At 34.6% G+C, this 14742-nt stretch overlaps 1 protein-coding gene across 1 annotated transcript in view; it reads right to left on the bottom strand.

Moving 5' to 3' along the window:
* Positions 1 to 12578, bottom strand: part of LOC117125772 — a 30544-nt gene extending 17966 nt beyond the window's left edge. The window contains exons 1-4 of the mRNA XM_033291609.1: positions 3001 to 12578; positions 2769 to 2902; positions 254 to 325; positions 8 to 91 (exon numbers count right to left, since the gene is read on the bottom strand). Of these exons, the coding sequence (XP_033147500.1) occupies positions 7258 to 8466 (1209 nt within the window). The 5' untranslated portion in view covers positions 8467 to 12578 and the 3' untranslated portion in view covers positions 8 to 91; positions 254 to 325; positions 2769 to 2902; positions 3001 to 7257. The remainder of the gene's footprint in view (positions 1 to 7; positions 92 to 253; positions 326 to 2768; positions 2903 to 3000) is intronic.
* Between the last annotated feature and the right edge of the window lie 2164 nt (positions 12579 to 14742).

Below are 14742 nucleotides of genomic sequence, written 5' to 3'. Positions count from 1 at the left end.
TGTTTACCTTTGGCATTTGGCTATTGTGATGTTCTATTTTATTCATCCTCTTCTTTGTTAGCAAGCAAATGTTTCCAAAATTCTGCATCCACTATGAAGATGATAGAAAAACAATTAAAAAAAAAGTAAGTAACTGAAATGTCTATATCGAGTGCAGTAAATAACTCACCAGATTATAAAGGGATAAAATGTTGATTCGAGAAAGTGCAATGTGAGGCAATGTGGTATGTAAAGTAAGATGGTTTGGTAGTACCTTTTTCTGTTATTGTGATCTTCTGTACAACGGAGAAGCTCTTCATTCAATACGTATTTGGAGAGAACATACCTGAAATGAATGCCAGTTATATACACTTGTGAAGTCCAGAGTGTATATATCTATTTCGATTAATCAAATAGATCAAAATGATATGTATACTAAAGGAAATAACGTGTATATATATATATATATATATATATATATATCTTTTCTATTTAATAGTTGGTTTTGTAAGCCCTCATATTGATCCTGATTAGGCTTAATATTTTTTTTCCCCGGCCTGCTAAGCCCAAAAGAGTTAATTGCATAGGCCTTAACTAAACTTAGCTTGTAGGTTAGTTATTGATGATGTCAAATACGTGGATATGATTTGAGATCCGTCATATTACATTTAATTTGGTTTCCTTGCACCACAATCAATTCCTTTTAAGGTTGATATGTGACATGTATGATTCTTTGGAAATGAAAAATGGAATAATGTTATTGCCTTCCCTTACATCATTTGTTATATATTTACATATGATTTCGAGTTTGTCTAACTTAGTGATTAAAAGAAAGCAATATATCGTTTAACCATAGACGACTTTTTCATATCCAAAATTCATATGTGATAATAATGGATAGTATCAGCCGGTTTTACAAAATATTGTATTTAAAAAAGTTAACTTTTTCTCATTTAATTTGGTCACCTTGCACCACAATTCATTCCTTATAATGCTGATATGTGACATGTATTATTTCCTGAAATGAAAATTATATACTATTATTGCCTTCACTTAAATCATTTGTAGTATATTTGCAGATGATATCGAGTTAGTCTATTAAATTTGATTAAAAGAAAGCAATATATAGTTTTACAATCTACGACTTTTTCATATCATATATTCTTCAATCATAATAAGGTATAGTATTAATTGCTTAGACTTATATATATACTGGAGCACTTTTAGGGTAAGCTCACACCAATAGATCACGCCAATTTCACACAAATTCTAATATTCTAATATGGCGTATATCACTTTTTTGTCTGAGTTGATTCCATTTGATACAAAAAAGAGTATTCGTGTTAAGGTACTGACCAATTGGAATACGGTCAACGGATCTTTGTGCAATAACAGAGGAATGCTTTTAGCAGATGCGAAAGTAAGTCGTACAATATGTTAAACTATATTCATCTACACATATGAAATTCTTAAACTTATATTTAATTATTATGTTGATACAGGGATTCAAAATAGAAGCAAGTTTTGAAAATCAGATTGATCCAGAAAATGGAGTCAATCTAGAAGTAGGTGCTTGGTTTGAGATATATAATTTCAAACTAATACCTGCTTTTGGACTGATAAGAACAACCAGGAGTCGATACCAAATCAAGCTAACTCCATTCTCTGCTATTTCAAAGATTGAACCAATCAGTGAATCTTACTTCATTTGCCTAGCAAGCTTCCTCAAAATAAAAAAGGGTCTTTCTCATACTAAGTTCTGTGTTGGTATGTTTAGCTGTATGCTTCATGTTTTATTTTCAGGGCGTATAACTAAATCCAAAACAATTTTATTGTTCTGATATATTTTAAAGTTGACTATATAGTTTTGAATGTGTTTGTATATGTAACGTAGATCTATGTGGAGCATTGGTTTGTGTCGGTGAAATTGAGGATATTGAAGATGATGAAGCTGGAGGTGCACCAATCAGACGAATGCAGTTCTCCTTAATTAACATTGGGTTTGTATTATTTTTTTGTATTTCTTCATATTCTTGAGATTGTGCAATACATGTGTGACATATAATGTCTCTGTTCTTATTACTCAATAACAGATTCACTCATCTTAAGTGTGTGGCTTATGGAAGGCTAGCGGATGAGTTAAATGATTTCTGGTCTTCTACCATTGCCAATACAGTACTATGTGTACTAAGGTTTTGGAGAATTGAGTGGGGTCCAAGTATGTTACAACTTAGAGTAAAATAAACCGAAGGTTTCATACAATATGTTATAATAGCTTTTATGTTGTGTATATTGTAGGTGGTTTCAAATTCATCACAAACACAGAAGTTTCTCAGATTTTGTTTGATGAAGACATACCAGAAATTCAAGAATTTAAAAAGAGGTAAGCAAAATCATTCAAACTAAATTATTATTTGTCTAAAAGTTTTACATAGTCTCTAAAGAATAGTTTTAATTTTGGCTTTGTTTTATTATACATAATTGCAGGATTCCCAAGTCCTGTTTTTGAATGGATACTCAATACGCAAGAAGAATCAGCGGAGCTTTTTTTCATATGTTTTTTTGCTTATTATTTGTTTTGAACACTCGAGCTATTTTTTTTGGTTTTTGCTTATTGTTTTTTTTCCTCAGTTGATTTCTATGTGTAAGGTACTGATGTTCTTTTTTAATTACTATTAAGATTAAGATTAAGATTTAAGAAAAATATTTATTTATCTAAACGATCTGTTGCTGTTTTTCCTACAATGATTACTGAATCAATCAACACAACAACTATATTCGGAACTAACCTTCTGCAAATATGAAGTCATCTTCTTGCTATATGAATGCTATTGGTGGGACTGAATTGACTAAGGTGAAGCGGTTGGTTTGCGAGATAAACGAACCCTCGCTGAAGAAAGCGAACCAGTTTAAGCCATCGAATCTGAAAACAAAAAAACGACAATATTAGATTCGACAAATATTCTGCAATCTTACAACTAGATTTAGGTTACAATTTGATTAAGTTCAACGGAACATCACCTTTTTCGCTGGTTGGGTCCACTCCGAATTGAGAAACCCTTATCCCCTTTCTATTGCGACCATCGAAACACCGTAGAGATTTTTTTTTTCTGTCGTTTCTCTTGAGTAAACAGAGAACAAAACAAAAACATAGCCCATTTGATATTGTAAGCCCAATAAGTTAGATACAATACAGTATGGTGTACAATCTTTTGTGGCCTTATATCTTAATTTTATAATACGGGTCCAATCCGTTTGCGCTATATTTTGAATTGTAATTATTATGCGTAGATACAAAAATATATTTTTTCATTATTTTAGACGTTCAATAACCACTAATCAACGTAATATAAACTCTAATTATTTTAGACGTTTAATAACCACTAATCAACGTACATTATTCAAATCAAATTTTATTTATAGATTTTACACCCCGCGCACGGCGCGGGTTATCACCTAGTTTTCTATAAAGTTATCGTTACAAATTTATTCGAGTGATGGTAGTTTAACTTACAAATAACCTGAAAGCAAAGCAAGGCAAGGTCTTATTGTCATACAGACTTGATCAACAGTAAAATAAAATGAGAAAGGTAGAAGTTATGGTTGGAGGAGGGTTTTCTACGAAGAGGTTGTTACACAGTTGATAGAACAGAAAGAGATGGTGACATTTTTCTTATTCTTGAAAACCAGTTTATCTTGGCAGGTAGAGTGGCATGCATGACATATAGGCCGAGAAAGACTGTTGTTGGATGCAATCTGAATCTCAAAACCATTCAGCTTGATCGTATGGCCAGGTTTCAGAAACGGGTATTTTCCTATTGCACACTCGACGTGTACAACGGTGTTGCAATCGAAGCAGCCGTAGATATCTTGGTAATCCCGATACTTAGGTTTTATTCTTATTTCACAGATTTCACAACGTAACGGACATGCATGCGACCATAAATAAAGTTGATTCAAATAAACATAGGGTAAGTGGATGAATGTCATAGTTGCATTTTACCAACACTGGCTGACTTACCTGTTTTGAACCCAAATAGAAACGGCATTTATTACAATTTGCCCCATAGTTTGTTAGAGTGAGAGGGTGTTCGTGGATTCCATTGTCTAATGGATCAGCAAGGGAAGCACATTTTGGATCCATTTTTTTTTTTTTTTTTTTGAAACAATTTTGCATCCATTTTAAACTCACATTCCTCTTGGCAGCACCGATACATGAAACCACATGATTCTCGTTTACATTAAGAACAGCTGAAGAACCCTTCTTCGATGTCCACCTCTAGGGCTAGCGGATGGCGGTAAAACTGGTATTCCATCTTCCGAGGCAGACTTGCACAAGTGTCATGGAGTGCAAAACCACATTCTTTGCAACCCAAGAAACTGTCAAAGTCAATGGGAAGGATGCAAGCTTGACATATTCGTTCGTCTCCTTCATCTTCACCATCGACACAAAATCTCAATAAATCATGGTGGTGACTAAAATGGCGGAACGTGTTGCCATCTACATCCTTCAACGACGTAACATCTTCAGAGTTACTGGTTTCTTCGGGTTCTCCCTCCACATCTCTGCCATCCCAAATCAGTTCATGCGTTGCACAATATGAATGGAGTTTATAATCACACGTCTTGTTAATACACATATATCCTCCGCATCCCGAAACAAACGAGGCAAAACAAAGTGAGCAGCCCGTGTTACAATCAGGAACGTGATAAGTATGAAACAAGCGGTGTGAGTGACAAGTGAGCTTTATAACCTTTGGTAAATAGATACAGTTTCTGTGGATAAAGAAGTTGCAGGGCAAACATGCGTACATATTCATCTTCTTGCTACGGACTTCTCCACAAGCATCACAGTTGAAAGAGTTCGTTTTGCGAATGAAAGTGAGCTTATGTTCATGTGTCCTTGGACGATCAATTGTCAGATTTGACTCCATCAAAGTAGTGTGACATTCTTTGTGAAAAAAGAAGTCACATACACGACAATAAAAATAATTAGGCCGAGAAGAGATACATGTTTCACAAATTATGCATATCTTTGCACCGTCATTGGGATGTACTGGACCATACTCTTCAAGGACATGTTTAGGATGAAAAGTGGTGCTGAGGTTTTCCATAGGGGTTTGTTTGTTACTTTTAGTAAACCTCAGTCATTACATTTATAGAGAATTCATCGTTCTGTGGAAGGAACGTATTGTTGACTTTTAAGATATTGCTTGGGTTGCAAGGAAAATAAAGTTTATGCCTTGCTTTATCCAATGGGCGGCTTTACACTATTGCATGTCATATAATTTTGGTTTCGAATAGCGAACGAGTAATCATTTAAGTGATGCTTTCATCAACGCAAGGTTCTTTAACTTTGTCCGAGGTATGTTGTTAACTGCAGAATCGGGAGTCTTCGTTTGTGTTGCCCCATTGAGGCCGAGACTTTAAAGTCTTAGAGCATGATTAACCCGGGCTCTTAATTTGAGCCATCATTGATAAAAGCAAGCACTTGCCCTCAACCCTTACAAATTTCAACATCTTCAAAACTCAACTTCCTTCCAACCTTACACTACCATCTAGAACATCTTCCAAACAACTCTAGTTACACTTCACTTGGTCTCTTCAATTCTCTAGATTCACTTTTAAACCTCAACAATTTCAATAAACACACTTTGTATCAGAAGAATGAAAGCCGATGAAGCATCTAGAAGCTAAGCAGCCCCGGGACCGGGACGGAGACCAGAAACTAGGACGGGAGCGGGGATGGAAAACGTCAAACTTAAAATTTGTAGATACGGTTACGGTATAGAAACGGCGACCATATTATAAGAAATTATAAAAATATCCATAAGTCAAAATGTTAAAATCTGAAACATAAGTTTTAACAGCAGCAAACACACTTAATCAAAATACTAGACATCAACAGAAACAATAGCAAACACACTTGATAAAAATACTAGACAACAACAGAAACAGCAGCAAATACACTTGATCAAAATACTAAACAGCAACAGAATAAGCTAAAAAAATATATGATACATATAAACTGACAGTCACATCTTTGTATAAAAAACTCAGAAACATTGTATATGAATTATTTTCGTAAGATAAGATTACAAGAAAAAGGTAAAGAAAATGCTTACGCGTTTTGCTTGTGATATAAACAACAAAGAGACAAGGAGGGAAGGAAAGTGCGTCTGTTTTCTGTTGCTGATATATCACAGAGAGAGATATGGTCGAGACTTGAGTTTCAAAGAGAAAGAAGATGGAAGTGCAAGAGACTAAAGTGAGAGTGGAAGAATCGAAGAGAGAGACACTATTATTTTTTTTAATTACAACTTTTGATCTTTTCAAAATTAATGGAATAAACACATTAAAGGTTAAAAACATATATGGTTTATTTTTTTACACTTCTTATAACACAAAAATTCAGATGGATACGTCTATTTTCTGCGGAAACGTTTCTGGAACGTCTCTTTCTCTGACCAAGCCCGTACCCATTGAGTCTTGACGTCCCGGGTTCACCTCACACATATTGGGGACGTTTCCTAGGCGTACCCGAGACGTCCCCGTCCCCCGACGAACCCGATACATGAGACGGCACCAATTTGGAGTACCCGTGCAACCTAGTCTAGAAGTTTACCGCAGTGTTGAAAGAAGGACGGACTGCGAAGAGCAGAACCTACTTTTCGGGTTTTGGATCTTATGGTCCGAAATGAGTCACTAGGAATTTCTTCAGTTTTATTTAAAAGATATGTAATTAATTATATATTTGCCAGTAGTCGTATTATTTTAGATTTGCTGTATAATAAATAGATAAATTTTCAGTGATAACTTTTTTTAGTTTGTTTTCACCAAAAAAGCTAAAAAATTATGTTCACTGTTATCTATGATTTGTGTATGTTTTCAAAATTCAGTATAGAAGATAATTAACTTAAGTATAATCTATTTTCTTAAACACAGTGTTTTAAAAACCGGACAGATCCGATGGTTGGACAGGATTCGACCATGAAGCGGTAAGTATATTTTCATAATCTAATATATTAGAGAAGATAACTTAACATACAATCTATTTCTTGAAGAAAACGATTTTCGAAGTTATCTTACAAATTTATTCGATTCATGGTAGTTTAATTTACAACTGAAATGAAAGCAAAGCAATATCTTATTTATCATACAGACTTCATCAACAATAAATAAAAGAGATTAGAAGTTTGAAGTAAATATATATGCGAGGAGAAGTATGTAAACTTATTTTTACGCAAGCACTCTACACACTGCTCTTAATAGGGTTTTCTATGAAGAGGTTGTTATACAGTTAATAGAACAGAAAGAGATGGCACTGCTCTTATTCTTGAAAACCAGTTTATCTTGGCAGGTAGAGTGGCATGCATGACATATAGGCCGTGAAAGACTGTTGGATGCAATCTCAATCTCAAAACCATTCAGTTTGATCGTATGGCCAGGTTTCAGAAACGGATATTTCCCTATTGCACACTCGACGTGTACAACGGTGTTGCAATCGAAGCAGCCGTAGATATCTTCATAATCAGGATATTTAGGTTTTATTCTTATTTCACAGATTTCACAATGAAACGGCGGCCATACCCATGATTTAATTGATTCAAATAAACATATGGTAAGTGGATGAGTGTCATAGTTGCATTTTACCAACACTGGCAGACTTACCCGGTTTGGACCCAAATAGAAACTGCATTTGTAACAACTTGCCCCATAATCTGCTAGACTGAGAGGGTGTTCGTGGGTTCGACTGTATAATGGATCAGAAAGGGAAGCACACTTTGCATCCATTTTAAAGTCACATTCCTCTTGGCAGCACCGATACATGAAACCACATGATTCTCGTTCACATTTAGAGCAACGGAAGAACCCTTCTTCGATGTCCACCTCTAGGGTTATTGGATGGCGGTGAAAGGTGTGTTCCATCTTCCGAGGCAGACTTGCACAAGTATCATGGAGTGCAAAATCACATTCTTTACAACCCAAGAAACAATCAAAGTCAACAGGAAGGATGCATGCTTGACATACTCGTTCTTCGCCTTCTTCTTTCTCACCATTGACACAAAGTCTCATTAAATCATGCTGGTGACTAAAATGGCGAAACGTTTTGCCATCTACCTCCTTCAACGACGTAACATCTTGATCAGAGTTACTGGTTTCTTCAGGTTCTCCCTCCACATCTCTGCCATCCCACGTGTTTTTATCCGTTGCACAATATGAATGGAGTTTATAATCACACGTCTTGTCAATACAAATATATCCTCCGCATCCGGGAACAAACGTGTTTTCACAACGTCGACATTTTGTGTTACAATCGGGAACTTTATAAGTATGAAACAAGCGGTGTGAGTGACGAGTGAGCTTTATAACCTTTGGTAAATAAATACAGTTTCTGTGGATAAAGAAGTTGCAGGGCAAACATCCGTACATATTTATCTCGTACTTATCGACCAATCCGCAAGCATCACAGTTGAAAGAGTTCATTTTGCGAATGAAGGTGAGCGTATGTTCATGTGTCTATGGACGATCTATTGTCAGATTCGACTCCATCAAAGTAGTCTGACATTCTTTGTGAAAACCGAAGTCACATAGACGACAACGAAAACAATTGGACTTGTAATAGATCTTTATTTTACAAATAAAGCATTCATTTACTACATCAATTTGGGTGGAATCGGGACCAAACTCTTCAAGGGAATGTGTAAGACGAAAAGTGGTGAAGAGGTTTTCCATAGGGGTTTGTTTGTTACTTTTAGGAAACTTCAGTCTTTATTTATAGACGACACTCACTATCCTTCTGTGGAAGGAAGGTACCGTTGGCTTTAAGATATTGCTTGGCTTGCAAGAAAAGTAAAGTTAATGCCTTCCTTTAATTAGGCCTTTCTTTACAGTATTGCGTGTCATATTATGTGGGTTTCGAATACCGTACCTAGTAATCACTTTAAGTGATGCTTTCATCAACGCAAGGTTCTTAACTTTGTCTAAAATCTGTTGTTAACTGCAGAATTAGGAGTCTTCGTTTGTGTTGCCCCGTTGAGGCGGAGACTTCCATGTTTGAGATTTCAGGGCTCGCCGTGTACTTTGATAAATTGCACTCCTGAAGTATATTTTTTTTAATACATAACTCAACTAAACTGATTAATTAATCAATATATTTTCTTGGGGTTGATGATTTTTTACTTTATATTACAAAATTATTTGATAGTAAAATAACAATGAGGTGAAAGTAAGACCTAATCTGTAATATTAACAGTGTTCGAGAACATATTTATTTTTATAGATACAAAGGGACCAATATGTTAACTGATTAGAATTATGTTTATGGGATTCTTCTTTTGATTCAACTTCACTTCTGCATTGCAATTATAAAAAAAATACCTTCTTTTACGCTTTGTATGGATCATTGAATGTTTAGTGTTTATGTTAGTAAGTGATTACTGGCAGTTGGCTACTTGGCTTGATGCCCTTAAGTCGAACGTTCAGGACGTTTAACAACATTGGAGACAGTGAGCTTCATGTTTCTCTCGTTGATCTCTCCCCTCTCTTTACAACATGCGAATCATTGAGATTTTGTATAATAATATATATGATATAAGGCTGGTAGGTTCTACTCAAATACATCTCAGACCAAATTGGATGTAGTTAAAACCAGTGGAATATGTGCATGCTTATCTATGTTGCACCGAATACCTTATGTTGCACTGAGATAGATACATGGACGGATACTGGTATGGAATTGGGGACGGGAAAACAGCAAAACTAAAAAGTATTGGATATGCGTACAACAAATATATATATATTAGATTAATATCCATGCGCGAAATGAATATTATACATAAATTACTTTTTGGTATTATATTTTTTTTTATATTATGAAATAATAAATATATACTATATAATTAATATTTCAGTAACTATTACGTACATAATTAAATTGGAGCAAACACATAATTTTTTTTATTAATACAAACAAATATACTGAATAATTAATAATTCAGTAACTATTACGTACATAATTAAATTGGAGCAAATACATAAATAAATTTTATTAATACAAACAAATATAATATTTTATATGGTATAGAATTAAGTGTAATTAATATTAACATAGATATATAGTACATTTTTAATATTGATATGTTAAATAATATTTTATAATTTATAATTTGTAATTTAGTAATTTATAATTTTAAAAGCATTCTTGAAAATATTTATAATTTGTAATTTAGTAATATATAATAATATTTTCTATGAAGAGGTTATACAGTTGATAGAACAGAAAGAGATGGCACTGCTCTTATTCTCGAAAACCAGTTTATCTTGGCAGGTAGAGTGACATGCGTGACATATAGGCCGAGAAAAACTGTTGGATGCAATCTCAATCTCAAAACCATTCAGTTTGATCGTATGGCCAGGCTTCAGATACGGGTATTTCCCTATTGCACACTCAACGTGTACAAGGGTGTTGCAATCGAAGCAGCCGTAGAGATCTTCGTAATCCGGATAATCAGGTTTTATTCTTATTTCACAGATTTCACAAGAAAAGGGCCGCCATGGGCACATAATATGTCTACCAAAACATAGGGTAAGTGGATGAATGTCATAGTTGCATTTTACCAACACCGGCAAAGTTGCTTGTTTTGAATCCAAAGAGAATGGACATTCATAGCATTCGTAACAACGTGCCCCATAGTCTAATAGAGTGAGAGGGTGTTTGTGGGTTTCACTGTATAATGGACCAGCAAGGGAAGCACACTTTTCATCCATTTTAAAGTCACATTCCTCTTGGCAGCACTAATACATGAAACCACATGATTCTCGTTCACATTTAGAACATCTGAAGAACCCTTCTTTGATGTTCATCATGTCCACCTCTAGGGTTAGTGAATGGCGGTGAAACAGGTGTTCCATCTTCCGAGGTAGCCTTGCACACGTGTCATGGAGTGCAAAATCACATTCTTTACAACCCAAGAAACTATTAGAGCCAATGCGAAGAATGCATGCTTGGCATACTCATTTGTTTTCTTCTTCTCCACCATTGACACAAAGCCTAATTAAATCATGGTGATGACTAAAATGACGGAGTGTTTTGCCATCTACCTCCTCCAACGATGAAAACTTCATCGTAACATCTTCAGAGTTACTAATTTCTTCAGGTTCTCTCTCCACATCTTTGCCATCCCAAATCTCTTTACGCGTTGCACATTGCGAGTGAAGTTTATAATCACACGTCTTGTCACTACAAATATATCCTCCACTTCCGCAAACAAACGGGTCATAACATATTCGACATTTCGTGTTGTGATCAGGAACTTGATAAGTATGAAACAAGCGGTGAGAGTGACGAGTGAGCTTTATAACCTTTGGTAAATACATACAATCTCTGTGGATAAAGAAATTGCAGGACAAACATCCGTACATATTCATCACATCCTTACTGACCCTTCCGCAAGCGTCACAGTTGAAAGGGTTCCTTTTGCGAATGAAGGTGAGCGTATGTGCATGTGTCTCTGGACGATCTATTGTCAGATTCTCCATCAAACTGGTTGTACATTCTTTGTGAAAATAGAAATCACATGACCGACAGTAAAAATAATTAGACTTTGGAGACATCCATTTTTCACAAATAACGCATCTCCTTGAATAATAATGGGTGGAATGGGGACCAGACTCTTGAAGGAAATGTGTAGGATGAAAAGTGGTGATGAGATTTTCCATAGAGATTTCTTTGTTAATTTTAGGAAACTTAAGTCTTTGTCTATAGACAACATTCGTTACATTTATAGAGAACTCATCGTTTTATGGAAGGATGGTATGGTTGGCTTTACGATATTGCTTGGTTTGCAAGAAAAGTAAAGTTAAATGCCTTGCTTTATACAATGGGCTTTAACTATTGCGTGTTATATTATTTGGGTTTCAAATAAATGATGCTTTCATCAACACAAGGTTCTTTAATTTTTTTTTTGCTAGAATGTAAATATCATCAAGATGAAGGTTTTAGGGTTACATAAACCTAATTTGTGGAAATCTTAGCAAAAAGAAAGAAAAAAACAATATTTACACTAGAGAAACTTAATGAAAAAGTCTCATCGAATCTAAAGTTGCATAAGGGCAGCATTATCAGGGTCATTAGCTTTAGTCCATAGAGAGTAAAAGATTTAATTTAAATCAAAATTGTATCATATACGCTGGGACGCGTCCGTTTTGTCCTTAGCTAACATATTTTTTTTTGTCTTTAGGTGATACGTGTCGGGAAGGGAATGGTTGAAGGGTTTTCGTTACGGAAAAATCGAATTGGGATCGAGATCGACATTAAAAAATGATTTGATTGAAAATATATGGACTAATGGACATCTTCCAAACAACATGTAATTTATAAGTTTTTCTGAATTTAATAAAATGTTTGTTTCCTTTTAATTATGTTTTTAAAAAAAAAATTCTATTTTTTTTTATATTTTTTTTTGTTGTAATTTTCTTTTTCTTTCAATTTAATGTTACACTTCTCTTTTATGTTTTATTTAAAATGTATCTTTTATATCTTATCACACATTAAAATAAATATTATAAAATATGCTAAGGACTTTTTTTGTCTTACCAATAATCAACAAATTTACAAAAGTCCTTAGCATTTGTCCCTAACTAAAAAATAATAATAATTTATTCTAAGGACAAAATTGTGTAGAACCAATAGTGTTGCTCTAAGAGAGTTGAATTTTCTTATGCAGATAAATATTTGGGATATTTCCAAATATTTATTATTTAGTTTATCAGTTATTTAGATAATTATCTTTCTTATTTTAGGTTTTACGGTTTTATTATATATAGACATCTAGGCTTAACTTTGTATTCGGTTTATGATTTGATTAATAAAAGTTAAGCGATTTTTCTTTGTTTTTTTGTTTTCGGTAGATCATTATTGATCTCAACGAATGTAAGAAGACATTGATCTTAGGTATTCTTATTTGCTTACTTATTTGTCTACAGCTAGTGTTTTGGTTTCTTAAATCAAAACTCGATTATGGAATCATGGCAAATTTGTTTCATCAAAGTGAAGAAATCGTTTAAATAGATTTTGTTGGCGATCCAATTTTCGATCTTTATGATGATTACAGTTGGATTCAATACGACAACAATGAATTCTATGGTCAAGAGCTTGACAAGTTGGGCGATGAAGTTACTCATTGGAATATTTTATTTCTCGTGTGAAAGAAGTAATGTGAAGGAAGACAACTCACGTTTTGGAAGTTGTGGAGACAGCTGGGCTTTTGTTAAAGAGATTTTTCTTTGTTCTTGTGTTATAAAGCTTCTGCTACATCATATGTCTTCTCGCACAAATGGTGTTGCGGATGTCCCTGTCGATGATGATGAACGTCGTATAGGTTGGGGCGAATCCGAGATGCACAGCTGAGTTGTGCTGTCTCCAAATGTTGTAGAGCAGTGATTGAGTGGCGAGCTTCTTCGATGTTGAAGGTGATGGAGTAGTGGAAGTCTGGTCCAAGACAGTAGCTCACTCCAAGTGATGGGGAGAGCCTGGTGACGGTCAAGCCTCGCAAAGATCAGCCTCCAGAGAGTTATGGCGTACGTGCAGGTGAGAAAGAGGTGGTCTCTGGACTCTTCGTAGCTGTTACATAAGCAGCAAGTAGTCTGAACGTTTAGGCCCCAAGAAGCCAAAAGTACTTTAGTCGGGAGTCTGTTGAGATTTGCAAGCAACATGTTGAAAGCCTGACGGGGAATAGCGCCTGAAAACCTAAAGTCTGTTGTTATCTGCATAATTGGGAGTCTGTTGTTTGTTTATGTTGCCATAGAAATTCTCAGTTTCCCTGTTTTAAATTTTAGGGTTCGTCGTTAGTTTTGTTACATTGCGATTCTTAAGTATAAGTTCAAAATTTAATACATGAACTCAACTGAACTGGGTAATTAATCTATTTTCTTAAAATGTATGATTTCTTGTATTATAATGTTATTCGATAGCAAATTAACAAATGAGTTGAAAGCAAAGTAAGACTTTATCTGCGATATTAACAGAGTTGAAGAAAGTATTCATTGTTAGATACAAAGGGACAAATATATACTGATAATAAATGTTTAACCAAAAATATGCTGATTAGAATTAAGTGTGTGTGATTATCGCTTTGATTCTTCGTTTGATTAAATTCGACTTCTGTACTGCAGTTATAAAAAGTTACATTCATGTACGATTTGTATGGATCACTGAATGTTAGTGTTTGTATTGGTAAGTGACTCTTGAGAGTTGACTTGTTGGCCTTGAGTTACTCGACCGTTTGGGACGTTTAACAACAACATTGGAAACTGTGAGCTTCGTGTTTCTCTTTTTCACCTCTCCCCTGTTTCTAAGTCTCTATAAAACATTCGAATGATCGAGATTTAGTATAAAAGTGCTGATATCAAGCTGGTAGATTCTACGTCATATACATCTCATCCAAAATCGGATGTAGTTAAAACCAGTGGAACATGTATAGAGCCGGCGAATGTTCTTTTTAACAAATTTAGATAAAAAATTTCAATAATTTGGGAGTCTAAATTTTCTTTTTAACAAATTTAGGAGTTAATGAATATATAATTTTTTTCAAAATTTTTGGGGATCAAAGCGAATGTTTCGTTAGGTTTGGTCCATGACCGGCCCTGAACACGTAAGACATGCAAAAAAAAACTGGCTCCTTGCAACTCGCATTTTTTTGTACACATTTCAAAATTGATTGTCTAATGGTACGAAAGGAACGGGAGACAACATGGTGAGAA

The sequence above is a fragment of the Brassica rapa genome, chromosome A05 (genome assembly GCF_000309985.2).
Source record: "Brassica rapa cultivar Chiifu-401-42 chromosome A05, CAAS_Brap_v3.01, whole genome shotgun sequence".
Taxonomy (NCBI): domain Eukaryota; kingdom Viridiplantae; phylum Streptophyta; class Magnoliopsida; order Brassicales; family Brassicaceae; genus Brassica; species Brassica rapa.
The sequence above is the reverse complement of the archived record's forward strand: the minus strand, read 5'-3'. Positions and strand labels throughout refer to the sequence as shown.